The sequence below is a fragment of the Delphinus delphis genome, chromosome 6 (assembly GCF_949987515.2).
Source record: "Delphinus delphis chromosome 6, mDelDel1.2, whole genome shotgun sequence".
NCBI lineage: Eukaryota > Metazoa > Chordata > Mammalia > Artiodactyla > Delphinidae > Delphinus > Delphinus delphis.
Window position 1 is genome coordinate 112,031,261 of NC_082688.1, and position 27,171 is coordinate 112,058,431.

General features: G+C 39.9%; 1 protein-coding gene across 2 annotated transcripts; it reads left to right on the forward strand.

The window, feature by feature from the left end:
- The first annotated feature begins 49 nt into the window (after positions 1-49).
- On the forward strand, positions 50-25,821 carry LOC132427614 (kynurenine/alpha-aminoadipate aminotransferase, mitochondrial-like). 2 transcript variants are annotated; one of them, XM_060015296.1, is made up of 13 exons: positions 50-366; positions 932-1,100; positions 2,282-2,414; positions 5,673-5,747; positions 10,758-10,967; positions 11,537-11,602; positions 12,843-12,925; positions 13,355-13,451; positions 14,670-14,731; positions 15,002-15,066; positions 16,360-16,466; positions 24,266-24,367; positions 25,279-25,821. In XM_060015296.1, the coding sequence occupies exons 1-13, from the start codon at positions 300-302 to the stop codon at positions 25,318-25,320; spliced, it is 1,278 nt and encodes a 425-aa protein (XP_059871279.1). In that variant the 5' UTR covers positions 50-299; the 3' UTR covers positions 25,321-25,821. The 2 variants fall into 2 exon arrangements, with proteins under 2 accessions (XP_059871279.1, XP_059871280.1); XM_060015297.1 differs by lacking the exon at positions 50-366 and adding an exon at positions 531-572.
- Positions 25,822-27,171: the final 1,350 nt, after the last annotated feature.

Consider the following 27,171-nt stretch of genomic DNA (forward strand, 5'->3'; position numbering starts at 1 on the left):
GATGGAGGGGCTCGGCACGGGGAGGTACCAAAGAGAGTGGGGCGGGAGGGGCACGCAAGCTAACTCGCCAGTGGACTTTGCCAGTCCTGCTACGCGCCAGGCCGGATCCTACCCAGGCTCTCGCGCGGCCACCAGCCGGGCCTTCGGCGGCCTCTCCTGGCTCCGCGCGCCAGACCACACGCGGGGGACAGCAGAGGTGGCCTTTCCGGGGCAGGGATTAGGGGGCAGGATTGACGCGGATCCTTGGTTTTCCCAGGCTTCAACCACATAAGGCGGGGCTTGCCGCTTGGAATCCGAGAATGAATTACACACGGTTCATCACGGCTGCGAGCGCGGCCAGAAAGCCTTCCGCCCTTCGAGTCATGGGTGAGTCCGGGCCCTGCTCTCCCACTGGAGGGGGCGGTCCCCGCAGAGCTGCTCCGGGCGGCCTGAGCCCAGCTCTGCGCAGACCTGGCACAGAAGGCGCGCTGGAACGGGCACGAGTGTGGGCCATCAGCAGTAGAGAGAGGGCAGGCCGCCGTGGACACGTCCTGCTTAGGCTCCAGAAGGCTCTTCCGGGCACAGGAGTCGGGGTTCGGCTCAGCGTGCGGGCGCGTGCGGAATGGGGAGGGCGGGTTCGCCGGAGAGAGAGGGGTGCGCGCGGAGCCGGGCACGGACGGGCCGAGTGGAAGCCCGTCTTCTCCTACTGTGACCCTTGGCTTGTCTGCCTGATCACTCCGCCTTCTTAGATGCACGTGTCTATTCCTTAGTTCCTCCACCGGTGAGGTCGGCCCACAAAAAAGGCATCTTCTGTGTTTCTTTCGGACTAGCATTCTATCACTAGAAATCGTTACACTTTAAAGTTTTACTGACTTTAATGCAGCATGCTGAACCATCTCTGTTTAGGAAGGTCTTCACTGAAAGTGTTTCTTCTCCTCCTTATTTGTTGTAGCTGAGATATTGGGCAAGTCATCGAAATCTGTCCTCTCCCTGGCGACTGGAGCACCAAACCCCAACACGTTCCCTTTCAAGACTGCGGTTATCACCACAGACAACGGAGAGACCATCCAATTTGATGAAGAGATGATGAAGAGAGCACTGCAGTATTCTCAGAGTGCTGGGTACTGATCAGTAGATAATGTAACCTTGTTGGTTCATTTTCATGAGCAATATTCTACAGCCCGCTGATAGAGTGACGTGTGCGTTTTTTAACTGGGTATTCAGCAGTAAGGAAGGTTTGGGGAAGAGCTTTAGAAGAAAAAATAATTGCAGCAATGATACTGAATGCCTAAGAGGCCAGGGACTGTTCTCAACCTTATACGACTAGGGGAGGGAGAGGTTTTAGGAAGGTGGTTCCATTTGATCTGAGACTGGGAAAAGAAAGAGAATATAGCTTGGTGAAGCAGCAGGGTAGGAGAAAGGAGGAAAAGGATGACCCAGCAAGCAGCCAGTTTAGGTCCTGGGGAAATTTTTTTTTTTTTTTTGTGGTACGCGGGCCTCTCACTGCTGTGACCTCTCCCGCCGCGGAGCACAGGCTCCGGACGCGCAGGCTCAGCAGCCGTGGCTCACAGGCCCAGCCGCTCCGCGGCACGTGGGATCTTCCCGGACCGGGGCACGAACCCGTGTCCCCTGCATCGGCAGGCGGACTCTCAACCACTGCGCCACCAGGGAACCCCTGGGGAAATTTTTTAATGATTATGTTCCCTTTCGAAACAGGCAGCTATGTAAGCATGTTGCCCTCAGTTCAGATGTATTTAATTTCATAAAGGCAAACTGGAACACGTATTCTAAGGCTTTCCTTAGCTGGTCTTCCAGTGATAAAGGGTAACTTGCAGAGTGTCTATGAATTATACTTTATTAAAGCCTGTTTGCTCTGTGATTGAAGAATAATGCATGTTGGGTGCATAAAAATGGTATTGTATATAATGTATACCTAGGCTTTTCTTTCCATGATGCAAAGAACTTACTGAACCTGCACTTCTAGGTATCCTACAGAAATCTCCCTAAGGGAAACAAAAAATGAATTACGCAGTGAGAGCTCTAATGTAAAAGAAGAAGTACAGGCTTTGGAATGAGAAAGCTGTAGATTCAAATCTCAGCTCTTTTAATCACCAACTGATTAACGTATGTGGATTTCTTAATCTCTAAGTCTGTTGCCTTGTCTTTAAAGTAAAGATATTAATACTGGCAAAAAGCATTTGAGGACCTTTACAGTGCCCGCTATAAAGCCACCATCTAGTCCCTGTCTACTGTTATCATGACTTTCACTACTGTCAATTTCTAAATGCACTTTATGCTTTAGCCTCCCAGAGCTGTTATCCTGGCTAAAACGGTTACAAGTAAAATTGCATAATCCTCCCACCATCCATTATCCACCCAGCCAAGGACAAATGGACATGTGTGTCACCTGTGGCAGCCAAGAAGGTCTCTGTAAGGTAAGACTGGAAGGAAAGGCACCCGCGGGAAGCATCCAATACTACGTTCACCCATACAGCCATCTCTCCCTTAGCCACAGAGCATCATGTTCTGTGGCCTACAAAGTCTTCCTTGTCTTCACCTAGAATCATAAATGGAACGTAAAGACATTCACCAACCTGGTTTCTCTCTTTCTTTTTTTCACATCTTTATTGGAGTATAATTGCTTTACAATGTTGTGTTACTTTCTGCTGTACAACAGTCAAGCAGCCATATGTATACACATGTCCCCAGATCCCCTCCCTCTTAAGCCTCCCTCCCACCCTCCCTATCCCACCCCTCTAGGTGGTCACAAAGCACCGAGCTGATCTCCCTGTGCTATGCAGCAGCTTCCTACTAGCTATCTATTTTACATTTGGTAGTGTGTATATGTCCATAACACTTTCTCACCTCATCCCAGCTTCCCCTTCCCCACTCTGGGTCTTCAAGTCTGTTCTCTACATCTGCATCTTTATTCCTACCCTGCCACTAGGTTCATCAGTACCGGTTTTTTTAGATTCCATATACATGCATTAGCATACGGTATTTATTTTTCTCTTTCTGACTTACTTCACTCTATATGACAGACTCTAGGTCCACCCACCTCACTACAAATAACTCAATTTTGTTCCTCTTTATGGCTGAGTAATATTCCACTGTATATCTGTGCCACATCTTCTTCACCCATTCCTTTGTCGATGGACATTTAGGTTGCTTCCATATTCTGGCTATTGTAAACAGTGCTGCAGTGAACATTGTGGTACATGTTCCTTTTTGAATTACAGTTTTCTCAGGATATATTCCCAGTAGTGGGATTGCTGGGTCGTATGGTAGTTCTATTTTTAGTTTTTTAAGGAACCTCCATACTGTTCTCCATAGTGACTGTATCAATTTACATTCCCACCAACAGTGCAAGAGGGTTCCCTTTTCTCCACACCCTCTCTGACGTTTACTGTTTCTAGATTTTTTGATGATGGCAAGAGGGTTCCCTTTTCTCCACACCCTCTCTGACGTTTACTGTTTCTAGATTTTTTGATGATGGCCATTCTGAATGGTGTGAGGTGATAACTCATTGTGGTTTTGATTTGCATTTCTCTAATGATTAGTGACGTTGAGCATCTCTTCATGTGCTTCTTGGCCATCTGTATGTGTTCTTTGGAAACATGTCTATTTAGGTCTTCTGCCCATTTTTGGATTGTTTTTTTTTTTGATATTGAGCTGCTTGTATATTTTGGAGATTAATCCTTTGTCATTTGCTTCATTTGCAACCTGATTTCTCTTAAACAGAGATCCCATCATCATTGACCCGGAGCTCAGAGTCATTAGGACAAGATTCCCGTTCAGGGAGAACTCAACCCCTACCTGCAGCTTAGTGAGCGCTGCTTACTTTCATCTGACTCAGAGATTCAGGCTAAATTTCAGTTTTGCTTGTGGCTATAACATTTCAGTGTATGACTTTTAAATCCTTTGAGGGTGTATCCTGATACTTCTGAGATGAAACGTCATTCCTTTGTGTGTCTGCTGGTGTCGTCTGTGCCGGCTGCCCCTTGTACCCTGACTCCCTCTTGGCTGTGCTTCTCCACGTCTACGTATATGTCTGTGTCTGTGGCTGACTTCTCCTCTGGGTTACTTTCTCTCTCTCTCTCCCTCTCTCTCTCTCTCTCTGCCTCTCTCCTGGGTTCCAGGAACTCCACAGAGGTAACCACCACTGGGGGGTCTCCAGATAAAGAGACTGCATATATGGTTCTCAGTTTCATCTGTTTGTTTCTTTTCTTTTTCATGAATAATTAGTCCTGGATAAGGAAGCTCTACATTCAGTCCTCACAGCGAGATGAAAGTATGACTCTTGCTTATCTCAAACCAGAGTAGCTTTCTTGCTCTTCTTTCTTACGTAAATGTGAATGTTATAATCCGCTTAGTTTTAATGAATTTCAATTAAATTATTTTTACAGAATAAGGTATTAAAGTAAGACTTTATAATTTTCCTCCCCCTTCTTGGACTGAATTAGGAAAAATAAAAGGATTAGCTGCAGTTTGATTTTTTTTCTTGAAGAGAAACATTTGTGATGCTCCAGACTAGTAGGACAAAAAAGTTCTTTTCAGTGAAATTCTCTTCTTAGGAAGGGACATTATGTGCATTTTTTTTTCCAGAAAGATGCACAAGAAAGTTTCTTCTTTGTCTCTTGCAACATCAGTCATATCAAAGAGGAAGAGAGCATAGATGGCCAAATGCATCAGTAACTCACTGGCTTATAGCCATGCTTGTTCCAGAGGCCTCCTGGGAATCCAGTTTACTATTTCTCTCACTTTGTTCTCCAGGATGGATATTATTTTGGGTGTCCGTGTCTCAGATAATAAACAGCCCTCCCTCCTCATTTAGGATATATGACTTTCTCATGTCCCAATGTATGTGATGAGGTTTTCATCTGATCCATGGATAATAATACACAAGCCACCCAGTGATTTGTTTGGTCCTAGGAGGTCCTGTAAATCCTGAATCAATTAGAAACTTGTCAGAGGATGACACTGTCATAAAATGCAAAAAGCTCATAAGGAGAAGTAAATGGAATATCCTAGACCAAATCAGGAAACAAAAGTCCAATCTTCTGTCCCAATGTATAATGGCCATGCTGTTTATCAAGAGCTCTAGGTTGTTAAAATAATAGGGAGGAGAGGCTTGACCTGGGGATTGTGAAACATCACAGGGCAGGAAAGAATGATTCTGTGACTCGTATAAGATTAATCAGAATGGTGGACTAGTATCTCCGTGAGGGTAAAAACCATGCCTTTAGGCTCATCATTTATCTCCATCCTTTACACAGGCCTGGCTTATAGCAAATATTTTTAAATTTTTCAGAAAAGGAATAAAAGGAATAAATAAATTTTAGGAGCCAAACCAGTTATGTGTATATATATATATTTTTTTAAACCCAGAACGGAGGTTTGCAAACTGTGGCTTGAGAGCCAAGCCAGCCCTTGTCTGATTCTGTAAATAGAGTTTTATTGGAACTCAGCCACACCATCGGCTGACGTATTGTCTACAGCTTTCTCACCATAGAGGCAGAGATGAGTAGTTGCAATGGAGACACCAGGGCTCACATCCCATCTGGCAAGTTACAGAAAACTTGCCAACTCCTTCTCTAGAATCCTAGTGAGCCCAAACTAAAAAAAAAAAGGGGGGGGTGTTTTCTAAGACTGGAAACCAGACTAACGAAGCTAACCTATGCTTCTTTTGTTAGGTATTTGAAATGATCGTTAATCCTGGAGATAATATCCTCGTAAATGAACCTATTTATTCAGGAACAATTCATGCTGTGAGTACACATGTCTACAAAAGGCAACTCTCTTTCTTATAACAAATAAGAAACCACTGCACCTTGAGAACTCTCTGTCCACTGAAACATAAAATAGCATCTTTCTTCTTAAACAGGAGAATCATTAATATATGCAAAATATGTGAAATGTACCCTCTGCTTTATACATTTCTCCTTACAAGGTCTAAATGCAGAGGTGCTAAAATTGGGTTGTGCAAAATCATGTCCAGATTTGTTAATATTCCACCTGAAATGTGACTTAATTTACAAAGACATTTTTTCACTACCATCTATATTACCACATGCCTGCTCTGCTGTGCCCTGGTCAGAACACACCACTGTCGGGGGCACAATACTTTTGGGTCGATGTGAATACAGACTGGAGCACAGTCGGAGAAAAGCGACCAGAGTGAACAAAGAAATGGAAATAATACCATAGGTTGAATTGTTTTAGGAACTATGCTCTTTTCCGCAGAGAGAGAAGGCTCCACAGGGGCATGAGAATTGTCCTCAAGTACATTAAAGCTAGCCATGTGACAGAGGAGTTAGATTTGTCTGTGCATGTCCTCAGGTTCATAGAACTTGAACCAAAGGGTGGAAACTATAGGGAAACAGTTTCAACTCAATGTAACGACTGTCTAACCATCAGCCTTACCAGTTCTCTGAGGAGTAAAGCACTGGCCATCACTGCAGGGGCTCAGAGTAACTCTCAATGGCCACCTGACATAAATGCTAGCAAAGTAATTTTAGCTTAGAGTAGGGGATTTAATGAGATGACCGCTATGCTCTACTGAATCTAACTTCATGGATTATCTTTTTTTTTAATTTAATATTATCTTTGTGAAAAATGAATATATATAGAAAGCAATTAGCTAGTCTTGATGAAAGCCATATTCCCTCAACACTCCCAAGTAGGGGTAAAAACATATTATAAACATTGCTTTTCTAATGAACAATCTGAAAAGGAAATTAAGAAAATTCCATTTGTAATAGCATCCAATAGAATAAAATATCTGGGAATAAATCTAACAAAATGGGTGAAAGACTTCCTCATTAAAAACTAAAAAACATTGCTGGAAGAAATTAAAGGAGATGCCAATAAACCGAAAGGCATCACCTTCTCCTGGGTTGGAAGACTTAATACTTCAGGTGTCAATACTACCACAGCAATTTACAGATTCCATGCAATCCCTACCAAAATTCCAATAGCCTTTTTTACAGAAATATAAAAGCCAATCCTCAAATTCATTTGGGATTGGAAAGGGTCCAAATACGCAAACCAATCTTGAAAAACTGCAAAGTTAGAAGATTCTCAGTTCCCAATTTCAAAACCAACTGCCTTAATCTGCAGTAATCAAAACCGGCTGGTACTGGTATTAAGGACAGATACATATCCCAATGGGATAGAATTGAGCGTTCAGAAAGAAACCATACAGCTGTGACCAACTGATTTTGACAAGGGTACCAAAACCATTCAACAGGAAAAAAAAAAAAAGGTCTCTTCAACAAATTTCGCTGGGATAACTGTATTTCCACGTGCAAAAGAAAGAAATTGGACCATATAAATCTTCAAATCTTCTTGACCTTGGATTTGGCACTATTCTTAGATATAACAACAAAAATACAAGCAACAACAAAAATATAGATAAACTGGACTTCATCAAAAATTAAACTCTTTTGAGCGTCAAAGGACATTATGAAGAAAGTGAAAAAACAGCCTACAGAGTGGGAGAAAATACATGCAAATCATATATATATGGTAAGAGTTCAATATCCAGAGTATATAAAGACTTCCTACAATTAAAATACAAAGAAATTAATTTAAAAATAGACAAGGGGGGCTTCCCTGGTGGTGCAGTGGTTGAGAGTCCGCCTGCCGATGCAGGGGACGCGGGTTTGTGCCCCGGTCCAGGAAGATCCCACATGCCGCGGGGCGGCTGGGCCCGTGAGTCATGGCCGCTGGGCCTGCGCGTCGGGAGCCTGTGCTCCGCAACGGGAGAGGCCACAACAGTGAGAGGCCCGCGTACCGAAAAAATAATAATAATAATAAAAATAGACAAAGGACTTGAATAGACATTTCTGCAAAAAAGATATATAAATGGCCAGTAAGTATATGAAAACATGCTCAACATCACTAGTCATTAGAGAAATGAAAGTCAAACCATAGTGAGATACTACTTCACACCTACTAGGATTACTATTATTTTTTTAATGGAATATAGCAAGTAATGGTGAATATGTAGAGAAATTGGAACCGCAGTACATTGCTGGTGGAAATGTAAAATGGTGCAGCCCCTGTGGAAAACAGTTTATCAGTGCCTCAAAAAATTAAACATAGAATTACTGTGGACACACAAATTCCACTCCTAGTATGTACCCAAAAAGATTTGAAAACTGGGGCTCAAACAGAAACATAAACGTTCATAGCAGCATTATTCACAATAGCCAAAACATGGAGCAGCCCAAGTGTACATCAATGCATGAATAAAATGTGGTCCATTCACACAATGGAATATTATTCAGCCAGAAGAAGGAAGGAAGTTCTGACACCTGCTACAACATGGATAAACCTTGAAAGCACTATGCCAAGTGAAAGAAGCCAGACACAAAAGGACACGTATTGTATGATTCCACTTGTACAAAATATCTGAAATAGGCAAACTCATAAAGACGGAACGTTGCTTAGTGGTTACCAGGGGCTGAGGGAGGGGGAAGTGGGGAGTTATTGCTTAATGGTATGGGGGGTCTGTTTGGAGTGATGAAAAGATTTTGGAAATTAATAGTGACATGGATGCACACATTGTGAATAATTAATGCCACTGAGTCTCACACTTTAAAATGGCAAATTTTTGTTATTTTGCCGTAATTTAAAAAACTAAAATAATTACCTTTTCTTAGTGACTGGATACTAATTGTTAATTATTTTCCTAAACTCCTAAGTCATAAGATTACACAATGCCTGTAAATAGGCATTTTGTCTATGTAAACAGCACACATACACACACGTTTTCACACACCCAAACAGAGACCAATGCCAGGCTGTGAGGGAATATGCCGACGGTTCATGTGTGTTTATCTCATGGTCCAATATTGACTTCTTTTATTGCATGTTTATGTGATTTCTAAGTCTAAGACCTTTTAAATTTACCATAAGTGGGGTCTGGATTATTCTCAGTGCATAATTCTACATTTGACTGCTAAGAAAAGTGTTTGCTTATCCTTTGAAAATATTTTTTCTGAGAACTTCACTCAGTTACTGCTATTTTTTTTTAATTTTTATTGAAATATATTGTACTTGATTTACAATGTTGTGTTCATTTCAGATGTACACCAAAGTGATTCAGTTATACATATATATGTATAACTTTCCGATTCTTTTCCATTATAGGTTATTACAAGATACTGAGTACAGTTCCCTGTGCTATACAATAGGTTCTTGTTGGTTACCTATTTTATATATAGTACTGTGTATATGTTAATCCCTAACGCCTAATTTATCCCTCCACTCCTCTTTCCCTTTGTAGCCAGAAGTTTGTTTTCTATGTCTGTGTGTGTCTATTTATTTTGTAAATAGGTTCATTTGTATCATTTTATTAGATTCCATATATAGGCAATATTATATGATATTTGTATTTCTCCATCTGACTTACTTCACTTACTATGATAATCTCTAGATCCATCCATGTTGCAGAAGATGGCATTATTTCAATCTTTTTGTGGCTAATATTCCGTTGTGTATATATATGTGTGTGTGTGTATATATATATATATGTATATACATACCACATCTTTATCCATTCATCTGTCGATGGACACTTAGGTTGCTTCCATGTCTTGGCTATTGTAAATGCTGCTGCAATGAACATTGGGGTGCACGTGTCTTTTAGAAGTATGGTTTTCTCCAGATATATGACCAGGAAGGGGACTGCTGGATCATAAGGTGAACCTCCATACTGTTCTCCATAGTGGCTGCACCAATTTACATTCCCAACAATAGTGTAGGAGAGTTCCCTTTCCTCCACACCCTCTCCAGCATTTATTATTCGTAGACTTTTTGATGATGGCCATTCTGACCGGTGTGAGGTGGTACATCATTGCAGTTTTCATTTGCATTTCTCTAATAATTAGTAACATTCAGCATCTTTTCATGTGCCTGTTGGCCATCGCATGTCTTCTTCGGAGAAATGTCTATTTAGATCTTCTGCCCAATTTTGGACTGGGTTGTTTGGTTTTTTTTTTTGATATTGAGCTGTATGAGCTGTCTGTATATTTTGGAAATTAATCCCTTGTCGGTTCCATTGTTTGCAAATAGCTTCTCCATTCTGTAGGTTGTCTTTCCATTCGTTGATGATTTCCTTTGCTTGTTACTTATTAAGTTCCGATATTTTTCTTTATGTTTGTCCACAGACATAAAACATAAAAACACAAACCTTTCATAAAACAATGTCTATAAACAAGGCCACTATCTGTGACTTCAGCCTTTGCAATCGGTACAGTATACTATCCCCCTGCCTTGGTGAGCCACTGCCCTGACGCTCCTTGGTGCCCCAGCACCACCCTGGCTCCCCTGGTCCCTCTCCTAAGACCAACCTGAACACCCCATAGTACAGAGCCAATGCCGACATGGTAGGGGGCCTCCAGGACCCCATTCCAGCCTGCTCTGTATCTGATGTGCCCATGCTACACCACCTGTCCAATATTTTGAATATCACCTCTGCTTATAACTATTTTATGTATTAGAACCATAGATGCTCTATAAGATTAATTTACTTTGTCAAAAAACATTCCTTAATAAACACCTATTTTATGAACCAGTTCTAACCATAATTATAAAGATAACACACTGTGGGCATAGAGCTGAGTGCAGGTTTGTGTTTAAGGGTATAAATGGTAACAGCTTTGTGTTTAAGGGTATAAATGGTAACATTCTCCTTAGTGTAAGAACCAGTGACACTGATATTTTGTATCAAGTCTGAGTCTCTGGCTTTCTTTTCTCTTTGTACTGGACAGCTGCAACCCCTGGGCTGCAACATGATTAATGTTTCCAGTGACGAGCACGGGATTATTCCAGACTCCCTCAGAGAAATACTCTCCAAATGGAAACCAGAAGATTCAAAGAACCCCGAGAAAAACACCCCCAAATTTCTTTATACTGTCCCAAATGGCAACAACCCTGCTGGGAACTCATTAACAACTAACCGCAAAAAGGAAATTTATGAGGTATTTTCAAAGAATGTGCTATGTGGCTGTGTTCTTGTTTTGTTCTGACCCTTTAGAAGAGTGCTCTGCAAGTTCCTTCTCACTACCCCTTGCTCTCAAGGAAGATGATTTTTAATAAAAGGAAGTCATCTATGCCAGGGTCGCCATGAATTTAAATTCAAGAAACTATTACACTCTTGTTGACTATGAGATTTTTCTTTCCCTTTAATTGATATTTTCATTGAAGGAAATGTTACTCTTGCTGTGATGTTAAACTCTATGAGGCTATTTAATAATTGGCCCCAAGTTTGATTTTCATTATTTTATGTTTGTATTTTCAACCTGTCCCTTCCCTTTCCTACTTCTTGTCATTTCAGGTTACAAAGACATTCCTTTAAAATAGGAGGCAGGCTCCTTTGGTAAAGTCTCCTCTAGGTAGCTGAACGTGATGCCTAAGATTTTCACTATAAACACTGTTGTAAAATCACATATTAAGCTACACAGAAACAAGTACAAAGAACTATGATTCCAAGTGATTTTCATCTTCGAGCGCTCTGAAGAAATAAATATGCTCCTTTAACCTTTTTTAGCTCGCAAGAAAATACGACTTCCTCATCATAGAAGACGATCCTTACTATTTTATGCAGTTCAGCAAGGTAAGTGCAGTGTCAACTCAGCCCACAATCAGTAGACAAGTGGCTGTAAGTTACTGTGCTGATGTGAGTTTAGCCGGGCTGCCGAGCATTTTCATCTCTGGTATTACTGCTCTTTCCAGAAATTCCTTTCCTTTAGAATAGCGGCTGGCTCTCTGTGCCAGGCATGTGGAGGGTCGAGTGAGTCAAGGGTGAGGGTCGTCTGGACTCCAAATCCAGGTCGTGGCTCCTTAGACATTGTGCCAGGGTTACGCAGTGGGTGTCTCCTTGGATGTCAACCTCAGTCTCTCGGGGGTGGCTGACGGGCGGAGGACTTGGGAGGCGTGACCAGGCGGAAGGAGAAGGACGGCCGCGCTCTGTCATGAGGCCGTGGTGGGCAGAGGAGGGGCGTGCCTAGCATCATGCTGCCCGCTCGCCATCCCTGTCACTTAGGGTCGGGCACTTTCCTGCAGAATCATGGGCTTTCAGATCCTTTCCCACTATATATGTACACCACTGTCCACGAGCACGGTTTCCTAGGAGACAGCAGTAGTGGTACAGACTCCCAATGCCCAACTCCGCAAAATCCAACACTGTATTTGCTCTCAGGGCTGCACAGGACAAACACACGCACTCAGTCCCCACTCTATATCTACGGAGAAGAAACAGAACTCTTGGCTTTTTATCTAGTTTGCCTGAATACCATGTCTGCCTGCCGCCCACCTTCAACACGACCATGGCCCCCTTTCTTGTTGGCATTTACGTTTGAAGTAAATATGGAAGTTTCAGCATTGCAGACCGACTACTCTGCTCGTCTTCCCTTGCACCTTTGTTGTGTTTCTAGTTGGTCTAAGGCTCAGCATCTCTTCCTAAACAGCCCTGAATGCTGACGGCCCTCTACGTTTTGGTCTTTTCCAAACTAGTTTTTCTTGAATCCTTCCTCGAAATCTGTTCATCCTGGTTCTCAAGCCTTGGGACGAGGAGGTCCTGTGTGAGGTTCCTCTAAACTCACGGGAGTGGCAGCGTGAGCAAGTGCGAGGACGTGTGTGTGTGTTGGGCAGAAAAGCCGTGAAGATCGGCAGATACGAATAGAAGAACGTGCATCTCTGGTTCTTACTCCATTTCAAAGGGCTGAGATGAAGACAAGGAAAAGGATGTTTGTCCTACTGTTCTCCAAATCCATTCCTCCCCAGTCTCTGCACAAAGTAGGGATAAGGTCTCTAACAGACTTCCCAAACCAACAGTATTTTTCTTCCATTTCAAGCCCCGGGCACCGACTTTTCTCTCCATGGACGTTGATGGGCGTGTCATCCGAGCTGACTCTTTTTCCAAAGTCCTGTCCTCTGGGTAAGGCCCTGGCTGTGCCTGCAGGCTGCATCTAAAGGTGACAGAGGCTGCACCTCATCAAACAGTTCTCATTTAAGATACCTGTATTCCCGTTTGATTTTATCTATTAATACCAGGCTTTTCTCCCTATCTGTCCCCAGTGGTCAAAGATAGTTGGCCATTAAATTTACAGCTGTAGGGGGACTGGTCAGGTTTTTGGTTACATATATGAAAGAGCACATTTAGAAATACCTGGTCAGATATGCATTGTATTTTAACTGTACAATTTAATTTAAATGTGTATTTTAAATAAGAAGTTGTTTTATTAGACTGTGTTAACTGTCTAGGTCCATTTGTCCCCAGGTCACAACTTTCTTCCCCATGAAATCACTAACAAGGTGTTAATTGTTAATGCAGGGTTGGGACTGTGCCTTTTCTCTCTTTGTGCAGGTTGCGAATAGGGTTTATAACTGGTCCAAAGCCCTTGATCGACAGAATTGTTTTACACACAGAAGTTTCAACAATGCACACCAGCACTTTCACTCAGGTAGGAATTTTTTGAATCAGATCATAAAATAAAACAGATGTTGGCAAATATGACTGAGTGAACATGGCAGAGAGAGAAATCACTGATTGCATCTCTAGATCCGCATGGACTGAATTAGGAGACCACGCACAGCAGATGTTTGCTCTAAATAGCAAAAGAGATTGGAATGGACCTGGTGCCGTTTCACAGTGTAGACCAAACTCCTTGAGGGTCAGAGATCTTCTTATTCAGCTGTGTCCTGGCATCTAGCCCAGGAATCCCATAAAAACTGCGTTGGACTCAACAGGGCGGAAGAGGTTTGGTGAAGTAATGCACTGTTAGCTTCGTTGTCCTGGAATCTGAGAGCAAGGGTTCAAACCCGTGTGGTGGCCCGATGTCTGCCTTCACTGCCCATGTGCTAAGCTCCCTACAGACACCAGCTGGAATGTATTTTAACTAAAATACAGTAAAATTATTTTTGGAGAATGTATAAATTTCTTTACAAGCTTTGAGAAATTATTGGACCCATCCCTAAGGCAATCTTGAGAATCAGACCTTAAGGACAGAACTGCTACCTAAGAACGCAAAAGGGGTAGTTTATGTAGAATGGATATTTCTTTGACATTATACATTCCACGAAGTGCAGATATCCCATGTTTTATCAAGTTGGGGGCTTTTTCTGTATTATCTGTTATCAACCAAATTTCACTATCCATTTAGAACATTTAGGACTTTCATTCTGGATACAAAAATCTCTAAATATATTGTATAACTTCATATATAGACTGTATGTGTTTTATATTTAGAGAGGCCATCTAGGGCGGCAGTTATTGGGTGGATCTGGGGCTGGACAGTCTGACCTAAGTCCAGGCTCTGTGATGAGCAGATGACTGCAGGAAAGTTAATTTCACCTTGTGCCTCATTCTCTTTATCAGAAGAGTGGAAATCATGACCTGCCTAATAAGGGTATTACAGAGATCAACTTAGCTGGAATATATTCATATGGTACAGCAGCTTCCAGCACATAGCAAGGACCATATAAATATTTGTCATTTTTACTATTATTGTTGTCATTGTTATTAATCAACGTTGTTATAAGTCGCTGACCCTATAAGGCTTCGTGCAGGTTGTTGCATCTTCTTAGGGTCGTTTGCACATCATCAAGAGTGATTTGCTGTTATGTTTGGCAAAAAAACACATTTTAGAGGATGAACCTTATAACTGTCTCATCCCTTTTAGCTGCTGGTATCACAGCTTCTACACCAATGGGGAGAAGAGGGCTTCCTGGCTCATGTAGAGAGGTACTGTATTTTAGGTTCCATACTTTATACAGAAATGGACTTTGCTCTATTAATTTTCACTTTTGAATTATTCCAAAATAATGGAAAGCCCACAATGGTAAAAATGTTTACCATCAGACAGGTCAAATAAATACGCTCTATTTCCTCATCAAGGATTCAACATTTTCATCAAGATAGAAAATAGATATTCTTACAGACTGGACTCCAGAGCCTTTTAATGTCTGCAATCAATGTACTAAACACATCCTTTGCATTTTATTGTTCTTCTAGGGTTACTGATTTCTATAGGAAGCAGAGGGATGCTTTATTGGCAGCTGCAGACAAGTGGCTAAGTGGTGAGTGGAACTTACATCCTGTCCTGGGATGAACAGTAGCCCTTATATGAGTGAGTGATACACACCACAGAGTATTGTTAATAACCCTGGGGAAGGAAACAGGGTCCAGGAGTATTCTTGTCAAGAAAATGTTACCCTATGAATGATCTCAGAAGTAAGAGCACAAGCCCTGGCACGATTCTACGCATTCCTACTATACTTGACTGCTACAAAGAATCTGTGGTTTAAAGAAAAATGGCCAATTAGTCTAACACCAGCAATAATCTACTTAAAGCTAAATAATACCTGTACTCAAAAGGTTTTCAAAATTTTGCTCCAGATAGAAGAGGAATTGTGAAATCAACAACATACTCCTTTCCTGACTCTATAAAGACAAAACAGTACAATCTAAGGCAGGTTTCTCATTACAGACAATCTGCCTTTTAATCATTAACCTCATTTATCTAATATTTTCTATTGCTAATTTGATTTCAGAATGGTTTAGATTTAATTTTCTATTAAGGAAGAAAGTAAAATGAATTGCATGGCTTTAATTACACCACTAAAAATGCCTTTGGCAAGAATAACAGTAAATACAAAGTATTCACTTCTTATTTCCCTCGTATCTTTTTCCCTACGTAGTCCTGGTAAAAACACAATTACTATCTTTTTGATAAGAGTACTATTCTACCACTTCCTATAGTGAAGTTGAAAAAAAGCCTTTAATCAACATCAAGGGTTTTTTTTTAAAGGTAATAATCAAAATCAAAATAATTATTCTTCCTTCTTGGTTTCTCTATCCTTATGTTCAATGAAGCATAAAGCCTACCAATGACCAGAATGTCTTAATTTTATGTACTCATTTCATAATTAACTACATTCTGATAAAAACTTCAATTCATTAGACTTATGAACAATTACATAAATGATAGGATTTATTGAAACACTAGAAGCCTCTAGAAAGAGTTGAGGAATCCGCTCCTAAAACTGAAAGAGCCATGTTCGGCTTAGGGGCAATTCTAAGGAAGGGAGGTGGGCATGGCACTGGATTTCCCGCACTGCCCTGAGACCCACTAAAATCATAAGTAAACACACGAGTCTCCTCTCTCCCTTTCAAACCCTCACCTTACTTTTTAAAATAAAACTCAGAGCATCAATTTTCGGAACTCATAAAACTGTATTTTTAAAAATGCTATCACTGAAGGAACTTTTTTGGAAACACTAGTTTATAGTTACTGGAATTTGTCATTTCAGCGATATAGCTGACATCATCAAAAATGGTCTCGGGAAATATTTCTTCTCTTTTGTTTGCAGGTTTGGCAGAATGGCAAGTTCCTACTGCTGGAATGTTTTTATGGGTTAAAATTAAGGGCCTTCATGATGTAAGAAAACTGATTGAAGAGAAAGCCTTTAAGAAAGAGGTAAAACAGGAAGAAAAGCTACATTTTTTCTTTAAAGTAATATCTTAATAAAATGGCAAGAGATATCTATCATTGCCCACCAACCCAAGGCATAATGTTTGCCCATCAGATACATGAACTCCTTACTAAGAACATAATAGATTTTGGGTTACGGAATTAGTCTCCTGGTCTAAACCAGGGGAAATACAGTCATTCAGCTCAGCTACTGATTAGCTTAGTGGCTAAGAGCACAGTCTCTGGAGCCACGTCCTTGGGTGTGAATCCCAGCTCCAGTCCTGCCCTTATATGTGGCGTTGGGTACAATGCAGATAATAAGAACCTCTCCCTCTTAGAGTTGCTATGATGATGAAAGCAATAAACATGGATAAAGTACTTAGACCAATACCTGGCACATAGTAAATGCTTGATGAGTATTAGCCAGTAATATTTTTTATTATTTTTAAAAAATTTTTATTGGAGTATAGTTGATTTACAATGTTGTGTTAGTGTCAGGTGTACAGCAAAGAGATTCAGTTATACATATACATATATCCACTCTTTTTTAGATTCTTTTCCCATATAGGCCATTACAGAGTATGGAGTAGAGTTCCCTGTGCTATACAGTAGGGCCTTATTAGTTATCTGTTTTATATATAGTAGTTGTATATGTCAATCCCAAACTCCCAATTTAACCCTCCTCCCCTTACCCACTGGTAACCATAAGCCATTAGTATTAAAATAAAAGGATTTTTTTCCTGATTAGGAAAGTAAAGCATACTCATGGTAACATGATTCTTCATTAAAGCATATTGAAAATTTTTTAAATAGCCCATAATTTTACCACCCAGATTTTATGACCATTTGTGAAATAGTTTCTTGAACAGCTTGTATATATCTAGTAGTTTGTCTATGAAATTGTTTTTTTATGAAAGTATAATGCTTTATAATATTACATTAGTTTCAGGTGTACAACATAGTGATTCAATATTTTTAACAATTAGACTCCACTTAAAGTTATTATAAAAAATTGGTTATATTCCCTGTGCTGTACAATATATCATTGGATCTTCTTTATTTTATACATAATAGTTTATAGCTCTTAATCCTCTACCCCTGTCGTGCCCTTCCCCCTTCCCTCTTCCCACTGGTAAGCACCAGTTTGTCTCTATTATGTGTGTCTCTTTCTTTTTGTTTATTCATTTTATTTTTTTAGATTCTGCATATAAGTGCATATTTGTCTTTCTCTGACTTATTTCACTAAGCATAATACCCTCCAAGTCCATCCATGTTGTCACAAATGGCATTATTTCATTCATTTTATAACTTTGTGTATCACATCACTATATATATATATATATATATATATCACATATTCTTTATCCATTCATCTGTTGATGGGCACTTAGGTTGTTTCCATATCTTGGCAATTATAAATAATGCTGAAATGAACACTGGGGTGCATGTATCTTTTTTTTTTTTTTTGTGGTACGCGGCCTCTCACTGTTGTGGCCTCTCCCGTTGCGGAGCACAGGCTCCGGACGTGCAGGCTCAGCGGCCGTGGCTCACGGGCCTAGCTGCTCCGCGGCATGTGGGATCTTCCCGGACCGGGGCATGAACCCGTGTCCCCTGCATCGGCAGGCGGACTCTCAACCACCGCGCCACCAGGGAAGCCCCAAGCACGTATCTTTTTTAATTAGTGTTTTCATTTTCTTTGGACATATACCCACAAGTGGAATTGCTGGGTCATATGGTAGTTCTATTTTTCGTTTTTTGAGGAACCTCCATCCTATGTTCCATAATGCTTCACCAATTTACATTCCCACCAACAGTTTACAAGTGTTCCCTTTTCTCTGCATCCTCGCCAGCATTTGTTATTTGTTGTCCATTTGCTGGTTGCTGTTTTAATAAGTGTGGCGTGATATCTCCTTGTGGTTTTGATTTGCATTGATGATTAATGGTTAATGATTGGCATTAACCTGATGATTAATGATGTAGAGCATCTTTTCATGTGCTTTTTAGCCATCTGTATGTCTTCTCTGGAAAAACGTACATTCAGGTTTGTGCCCATTTTTTAATCGGGTGGTTTGTTTGTTTGATATGGCTGTGCAATTATTTTACAGGATTAAAATTACACAGAAAAGTTTATATCCTGTTTTTTTCACTTAAAAGTAGCCCACAAGGATTTCTAATTTTTTCTCCTTTTATACTTCAATCATGTCTACTTAGATTTCATTCAGAGGCACTAATTAAGCTGAGACGTCTAAATATGCTTCTGTGTCGCTTTCCAATTTACAAAATCAATCAACCGTTCTCCATTAATTAATTCCTTTATCATGTTCGTCACTCTTTTGTAAACACCAAGTTCTGTTTCTAGTATCACTTTTGTCTTGAGGCAGTGAGTACAAAGAACAGATCGTGTTGTTGTTGGCAAACTCCTGTGCTAGAGCACAAGAGACAGTCTAGAGGTCAAAGCTGAGAACTGGCTGCCTGGACCGGCGAGCCAATCCATTCCCCTGGGAAAGTCACTCATTCCCTGTAATCATCATACTTGACCGCAGGACTCATGCTTTATTAATTGTTTTAATGTTAATAACAGCACATAGAAAGCGCTTAATAAATACTTAAATGACTTAACTCATATAAGTGCATTTTAGTACAATAAATCAATTTTATTACATTTTCTTTGCTTTGTTATCACTGCCATTATTATTCACAATATTTGATAAGTGGCTATTTGTTTGTATCCCTGAGCTAGGAGATAAGGATACAGGCTTCGTACTTTATTATAGTTTTTTCAGTTCCTTTTATTTATTCCATATACCCTGTTGCATGGACCTTCAACTTTTCTAAATAATCTCTATCTTTAACACAACTCTCTTAACCCAGATTTTGGTCACCTTGCAAGATTCTTACCACTCCCTCCTTCTCCACAGAAACTTGCTTCTGGCACATCCCTAAACTGTTCCCCAATATTGGTAGAAATGACAGTTTTCATTTCACTGTTAATCAGGAAAAAAAAAAACAAACCTCATCTTCGGCCTTGAAATTTTCTCCCCAGAATGCTCCCAAATCATTTCATTCCCAGCTCACCTAACTTCAACAACCAGGGGCCAGATTTACACCATGAAAAAACAAACAGTTTCTTAAAGTTCTGAATGTCATGATTTTACTAGACAACAATCTCAAAGACTTAACCCAGTCACAACCCAGTTCTGACTCACGCACAGTTTTCAAAGATGTGGTCTACAGGCTCCTCTGCTCCTGCCATGAGTCAGAGACCCAGGTTCCTACCACCTTCTTGCTCTGAGTTTTTCAACACACGGATCCATGATGACCGCAGCATTGAGGGCATGGTGGGTCACACAGGGAGACGTTCAGGGCCAGGCCGAGAAGTAGCACCACAACTTCCCCTCTCCTGGCTGGGATTCAATCACGCAGCCACGGGCATCTAGAAAGAGGCTGCGGACAGTGTGTTTTCATGCACAGGAAGCAGAAGACACATGCTCTGGGGCAGCGAGCTGTTGGCCACAGAAGTCACCAAGAAGAGCAGGTGTGCCACCATTTTGACACCATTACCTATCATTTTTATTCCTTCACTCTATGTATTAAGTGTTTCCACCTCTATGAGTGACCAATTTTCTTTGCACCTCGGGGACACTACACTCTGTATCTTCTCCCTGACAGACTCTTCCCCTACTTTTTGCTTGGCCTATGCCTACTTATCTTTCAACTCCAGGCTGAAAGGTCACCCCCAAATTTGATAACTCTAAAAGGGTATTTAACACTGACTGATTTGCAGATGTTGAAAAATCCTTGCATCCCTGGGATAAATCCCACTTGATCATGGTGTATGATCTTTTTGATGTGTTATTGGATTCGGTTTGCTAGTATTTTGTTAAGGATCTTTGCATCTATGTTCATTAGTTATATTGGCCTGTAATTTTCTTTTCTTGTGGCGTCTTTGTCTGATTTTGGTAGTAGGGTGATAGTGGCCTCATAGAATGAGTTTGGAAGCGTCCCTTTCTCTGCAATTTTTTGGAATAGTTTCAGAAGGGTAGGTGTTAACTCTTCTCTAAATGTTTGATAGAATTTACCTGTGAAGCCATCTGGTCCTGGACTTTTGCTTGTTGGGAGTTTCTAACTCACTGGTTCAATTTCAGTGCTGGTAACTGCTCTGTGCATATTTTCTCTTTCTTCCTGCTTCAGGTTTGGAAGGTTGTACCTTTCCCAGAATTCGGCCATTTCTTCTAGGTTGTCCATTTTATTAGTATATACTTGCTTGTAGTAGTCCCTTATGGTCCTTTATATTTCTGTGGTGTTGGTTGTAACTTCTTCTTTTCATTTCTGATTTTACTGAGTTGGGCCATCTCCCTTTTTTTCTTTTTTCTTTTTTTTTATGGTACACAGGCCTCTCACTGTTGTGGCCTCTCCCGCTGCGGAGCACAGGCTCCAGATGCACAGGCTCAGCGACCATGGCTCACAGGTCCAGCCGCTCCGCGGCATGTGGGATCTTCCTGGACTGGGGCACGAACCCGTGTCCCCTGCATCGGTAGGCGGACTCTCAACCGTTGCGCCACCAGGGAAGCCCTCCGTTTTTTTCTTGATGAGTCGGCCTCAAGGTTTATCAATTTTGTTTATCTTTCCAAAGAACCAGCTTTTAGTTTCATTGATCTTTTCTACTGTCTTCTTAATCTCTATTTCATTTATTTCTGCTCTGATCTTTATGATTTCTTTCCTTCTACTAACTATGGGTTTGGTTTGTTCTTCTTTCTCTAGTTGCTTTAGGTGTAAGATTAGGTTGTTTATTTGGGATTTTTGTTGTTTCCTGAGGTATGATTGTATTGATATAAACTTCCCTCTTGGAACTGCTTTTGCTGCATCCCATAGGTTTTAGATACTTGTGTTTTCATTTTCATTTATCTCTAGGTATTTTTGATTTTCTCTTTAATTTCTTCAGTGATCTATTGGTTGTTTAGTAGCATATTGTTTAGCCTCCACATGTTTGTGTTTTTTGAGTTTTTTTCAATATCCACAAATCAATCGGTGTGATACACCACATTAACAAATTGAAGAATAAAAACCATATGATCATTTCAATAGAGGCAAGAAAAGCTTCTGATAAAATGCAACATTCATTTATGATAAAAACTGTCCAGAAAGTGGGTATAGAGGGAACACACCTTAACATAATAAAGGCTGTATATGAAAAACCCACAGCTAACATCATACTCAATGGTGAAAATCTAAAAGGATTTCTTCTAAGGTGAGGAACAAGATAAGGATGCCCCACTCGCCACTTTTATTCAACAAAGTCTTGGAAGACCTAGACACAGCAATCAGAGAAGAAAAAGAAATAGAAGGAATCCAAAGTAGAAAAGAAGAAGTAAAACTGTCACTGTTTGCAGATGAGATGATGCCATACATTGAAAATCCTAAAGATACTACCAGAAAACTACTAGAGCTCATCAATGAATTTGGTAAAGTTGAATGATACAAAATAAGTACACAGAAATTTGTTGCATTTCTATACACTAACAACAAAAGAGCAAAAAGAGGAATTAAGGAAAAAATCCCATTTACCATCACATCTAAAAGAATAAAATACCTAGGAATAAACCTACCTAAAAAGGCAAAAGACCTGTACTTGGAAAACTGTAAGATGCTGATGAAAGAAACTGAAGACAACACAAACAGATGGAAAGATATAGCATGTTCTTGGATTGGAAGAATCAATATTGTCAAAATGACTTTATTATCCAAGGCCAACTACAGGTTCAATGCAATCCCTGTATCAAATTACCAATGGCATTTTTCACAGAACTAAAATAATTTTAACATGTGTATGGAAACACAAAAGACCCCTAACAGCCAAAGCAGTCTTAAGAAAGAAGAATGGAGCTGGACGAGTCCCATTCCCTGACTTCAGACTATACTACAAAGATGCAGTAATCAAAACAGTATGGTACTGGAACAAAAACAGAAATATAGACCACTGGAACAGGAGAGAAAGCCCAGAAATAAACCCATGCACCTATGGCAAATTAATCTACAACAAAGGAAGCAAGAAAATACAGTGGAGAAAAGACAGTCTCTTCAGTAAGTGTTGCTGGGAGAACTGGACAGGTACATGTAAAAGAATGAAATTAGAACATTCTCTAACACCATAAACAAAAATAACTTGAAAATGGCTTACAGACCTAAAGTAAGACTGGATAATACAAAACTACAGCAAAACAGGAAGAACACTCTTTGACATAAATCACAGCAATATCTTTTTCATTCTGTCTCCTAGATTAATGGAAATAAAAACAAAAATAAATAAATGGGACCTACTTAAAAGCTTTTGCACAGCAAAGGAAAGCATAAAAAAACAAAAAGGCAACCTACAGAATGGGAACAAATATTTGCAAATGATGCGATTGACAAGAGATTAATTTCTAAAGTATACAAACAGCTCATACAGCGCAATATCAAAAAAGAAAACAACCCAATCCAAAATTGGGCAGAAGACCTAAAAAGACATTTCTCCAAAGAATACATACAGATGGCCAACAGGCACATGAAAAGATGCTCAATATCACTAATTATTGGAGAAATGCAAATCGAAACTACAATGAAGTATCACTTCTTACTGGTCAGAATGCCCATCATCAAAATGTCTACAAATAATAAAGGATGGAGAGGGTGTGGAGAAAACAGGACCCTCCTACACTGTTGGTGGGAATGTACAATGGTGCAGCCACTATGGAGAAAAGTATGGAGGTTCATAAGGAAACTAAAAGTAGAGTTACCATATGATCCAGTTATCCCACTCCTGGGAATATATATGGAGAAAAGTATAATTCAAAAAGATAAATGCACCCTAATGTTCATTGCAGCACTATTTACAATAGCCAGGACATGGAAGCAACTTAAATGTCCATCAACAGAGGAACAGATAAAGATGATGTGGTACATATATACAATGGAATATTACTCAGCCAGAATTACTCAGAATGAAATAATGCCATTTGCAGCAACATGGATCAACCTAGAGATGATCATACTAAGTAAGTCAGACAGAGAAAGACAGATATCATATGATATCACTTACGTGGAATCTAAAAAGATGATACAAATGAATTTATTTACAAAATGGAAATAGACCCACAAACATAGAAAGCAAACTTATGGTTACCAAACGAGAAAGTGGGGAAGGGATAAATTAGGAATTTGGGATTAACATACATACACTATTATGTATAAAATAGATAACCAACAAGGACCTACTGTATAGCACAGGGAACTATACTCAGTATTTTATAATAACCTATAAGGGAAAAGAATATGAAAAAGGATAGATCGATAGATATACATATACATATACACATATGTATAACTGAATCACTATGCTGTATACCTGAAACTAACACAACATTGTAAATCAACTATAGTTTAACTTAAAAAAAATGAAATAGTTTTAAAAATGATATTTCATTGGATTTATTTTACTTTTCTAGTTATGTTAAACGTTTATTACCATTTCTATTTATTGAATAAGCTGTCCTTGTCCATTTTAAAGTTTTTCCTCTGTTTCTGTGCATTCTTTATAATATATGGAGAAGAGGTAGAATTGCTGTATTTATGTAAACACTGGTTTCTATGCTTTTAGTTTTATTGTACGACACGCAGTAATTTTATATAAACTGATTTTTCTCTTGTGATTTCTTTCATTGCTTTTTAAGTTTAAAAGTCATCCTCCACTCTTAGATTAGATTCACCTATATTTTCTTTTAGTTTTCTTTAATGGTACATCACCTGTTTTCCATAAACTCTCTTAGATATTCATGCTTCCTGGATATCATTTCTACCTTGATAGTTCAGCTCCTTGCCCCTACTTCAGAGCATCCTTCTCTTTAGCTTCTCCAGAGCAGATGGACATGGTGAGTACAATATTCTCTTTAGAGTAAAAGTAGATATGCATTTATTTTTTGTGTTCATTCTGTGAGTTACAACATTATTTGATATCTTCTTGGGTTTCTGCAAAATGGGTATTAGTTGGAAAGTCACAAACTACCATTCAGAGAAGTTGCCAGGCTTCTATAGACAAATGATGCGACCAAGTTGGAGTTGAATAGATTTCAGACCTGCTCAACAGTGTTGGCAGGTTATCAACACATTACAAAGAGAACCTCTTTCGCTCCTTCATGGAATTAACATGAGCCATAGTACAAATTCATGAAGCCATCCATCTCTATCTCTGGTGGAAGGGTCAAATAGAATAATATGAATGATTGGAGTTAAGTAATTGCTTAATCACAAAGTCCAGCTTTAACCAGGATTACAGGAAACCAAGAAGCAAGTTCCTAAGAACTGTGTGTCAGGAACCCACAGAAGAGCCATAAACTGAAGAGACCAGGAAGTGTAAGAAGAGTGTATACTTATCCTTGGAGATGGGCTGTCTCCAGCTGTGTTCCTGATTGACTTCCTTTCTCATGTCATTAAATATGCTTTTCATAAGTTATATATGCATAGAGCTGGACAACTGAAACTATACAGAAGGCATGTGCAGGTGAGAGAGTATATGAAAAAAATAATTCAAGTTCTGAGAGAAAATGATGATCTTGAGGGAATAAGGATTTGAAAAATTTCCTGGGCCTCTGATGTGCTTCCGTCTATGTACATTAGTGGACACGATGGCAACTGACCCAGATAAAACTGAGGTTAATCCTGACTTTTCACTGTCTGATCTCAACCTAAGATGGATACTCTTTGTTTAAATTTCTCAAGTTATGACAGACTTTTCCTAAACAGCATCCTAATTTTATTAATTCTTCTCTCTGTTCGCTTTTAGGCCTTCCAGGGATTAGCCCAACTTATAAAGGAATCTTTATGAAGAAATCGAACTCTTCATAGCACTCCGTTTTCAGATAAATTATTTCTATGTTTTAGCAGGAAGAAATGATTGTTGGTGTCAGACTTACAGATTGGGTTTCACCAAACATGTCATATCTGTAGTAATTTAACTAGACAACTTTTAAAGTGCCCTTGAATGCATCAGATGGCCAAAATATATTTATAATCCACATATACATGTTGATAAATTTTCAACCCCCCAAAAGTATTTTTATCCTGGATTTTATGTAAAGATTTTTGTAGTTGCTTTATCATTTCCCATAAATTTTCTTTGAAAATAACATTTTTACAGTAAATTATTTGTAAGCAAACAATCATGTTCAAAATGGTATATAATGTGAACTTTTCCTATTTTGAAGAAAATGTAATGAGAGCTTGTTGCAAAAATTGTTAGAATTTGACCGTTATACATAATTTTTAGTAAGAGTATCACAGATATTATGTTATGCCATAGAAATCCATTTAAAATAAAATTCTGAATCTAAACATACCTAAAGGTCTGCCTATTAATTCTAAGTAAGGAGGAGAGATTAAGGACTGAGAAAAATGTACTACATTGTATTTTTATGAAACTACACAACTTTCAAAATTGCATTCTTATCAGTTACGTAATTTCACTCTACTAGATTCCTTTGAGGTACTTAGGATATACTTCTAATGATTTCCTTGCTCATCTTTAAGATCTTTATTTTCCCCATCTGATTATTAAATATATGCTCATTTAATTTTTTTCAAACAACCCAGTAAGTATAAGGAATAAAGTAAAAGCCACTGGGTGTCTCACCCCCAACATTCATATCCATCCTTATAGATGTTTTCTACGCATGTACATGTAATATGTACAAGAATGGGATCTCATTAGGACAGTATCGTAAACACCCTGTATACATTTTCTATTGCTGTAGAACAGTTTACCAGCATTCCAAGACCCAGTCCTTGTAAAGTTATGTGGTCCTCTGAGGAATTAGGAAGTTTACCTCTTTATCATTCCCACCATCCTTGTGTATATAAACCTCTCCATCATGGTTATTATTTTCCCAGCATCTGAATGCCATGTTATATCTCTGGCAGCTAAAGTTCTTGAACAAAAACCTTACCTTAAAGCTCAAACCCAATCGGCTGGCTCCAAGCCTGGATCCCCTTTCTAGGACAAGCGGTGGTGGTTCTTTGGGAGACTGGAGACACGCAGGCAGCAGAGGACAGCTGAGATGGGGGAGCTGACGAGCCTGTGAAGTGGGACAAGAGAGAGGAAAGTGCAAATTAATTCGTATAAGTAAAACCGGCCTTCCATGTATTTTATTCAGTAGTTTCCAACAAGAGCCAAACTGCTCAGCCTGGGCTATACACAGGAGGACCTAGTTTTTCTTGTTAAGTCCCCGACATAGGGGAGTTGATGTACAGCCCCCTTTCAAGCTGGGAAACATGCCCTCTAACGACAGTCTATGGGAATCTGCTTCTTCATAGGAAAATAGAAGGGCAGAGACAGGACGCACAGGAGATGGGCAGGCTGCCCCTTATCACTCAGGGTTCACCTTCATTGCCAGAGATTTCCTGCCTCTCAAACGTTAAAGCACCATAGACAGGAGCCTCGCCTGGTGCCTTTGCCCTTGTGCGTCTTTCCAAGCTGGGAACGCTGTCTGGCAGGATCCAGAAACACTAACGGGTTTGTAGTCTTTGACACAGCGTATCAGATGCTGTGGCTTGGCTCAGAGGCTGAGCTCCTTCCTGTGTCTTTGAGCTCTGGAAAGTGAAATGCCACATTTCCAGATGGCCTTGCAGACACAGCCCCAGGTGTGAGCTCTGTCCCCCAGACACCTGCGTTCAGAACTGA

What these genes read in the sequence shown, in the direction of transcription:
- LOC132427614 (XM_060015296.1), top strand. Translation starts at nt 300, where the DNA reads ATGAATTACACACGGTTCATCACGGCTGCGAGCGCGGCCAGAAAGCCT. An exon ending in ACACCAGCACTTTCACTCAG is followed by an intron (nt 13,452 to 14,669) that starts GTAGGAATTTTT and finishes CATCCCTTTTAG; the next exon opens with CTGCTGGTATCACAGCTTCT. An exon ending in TTCCTGGCTCATGTAGAGAG is followed by an intron (nt 14,732 to 15,001) that starts GTACTGTATTTT and finishes TTGTTCTTCTAG; the next exon opens with GGTTACTGATTTCTATAGGA.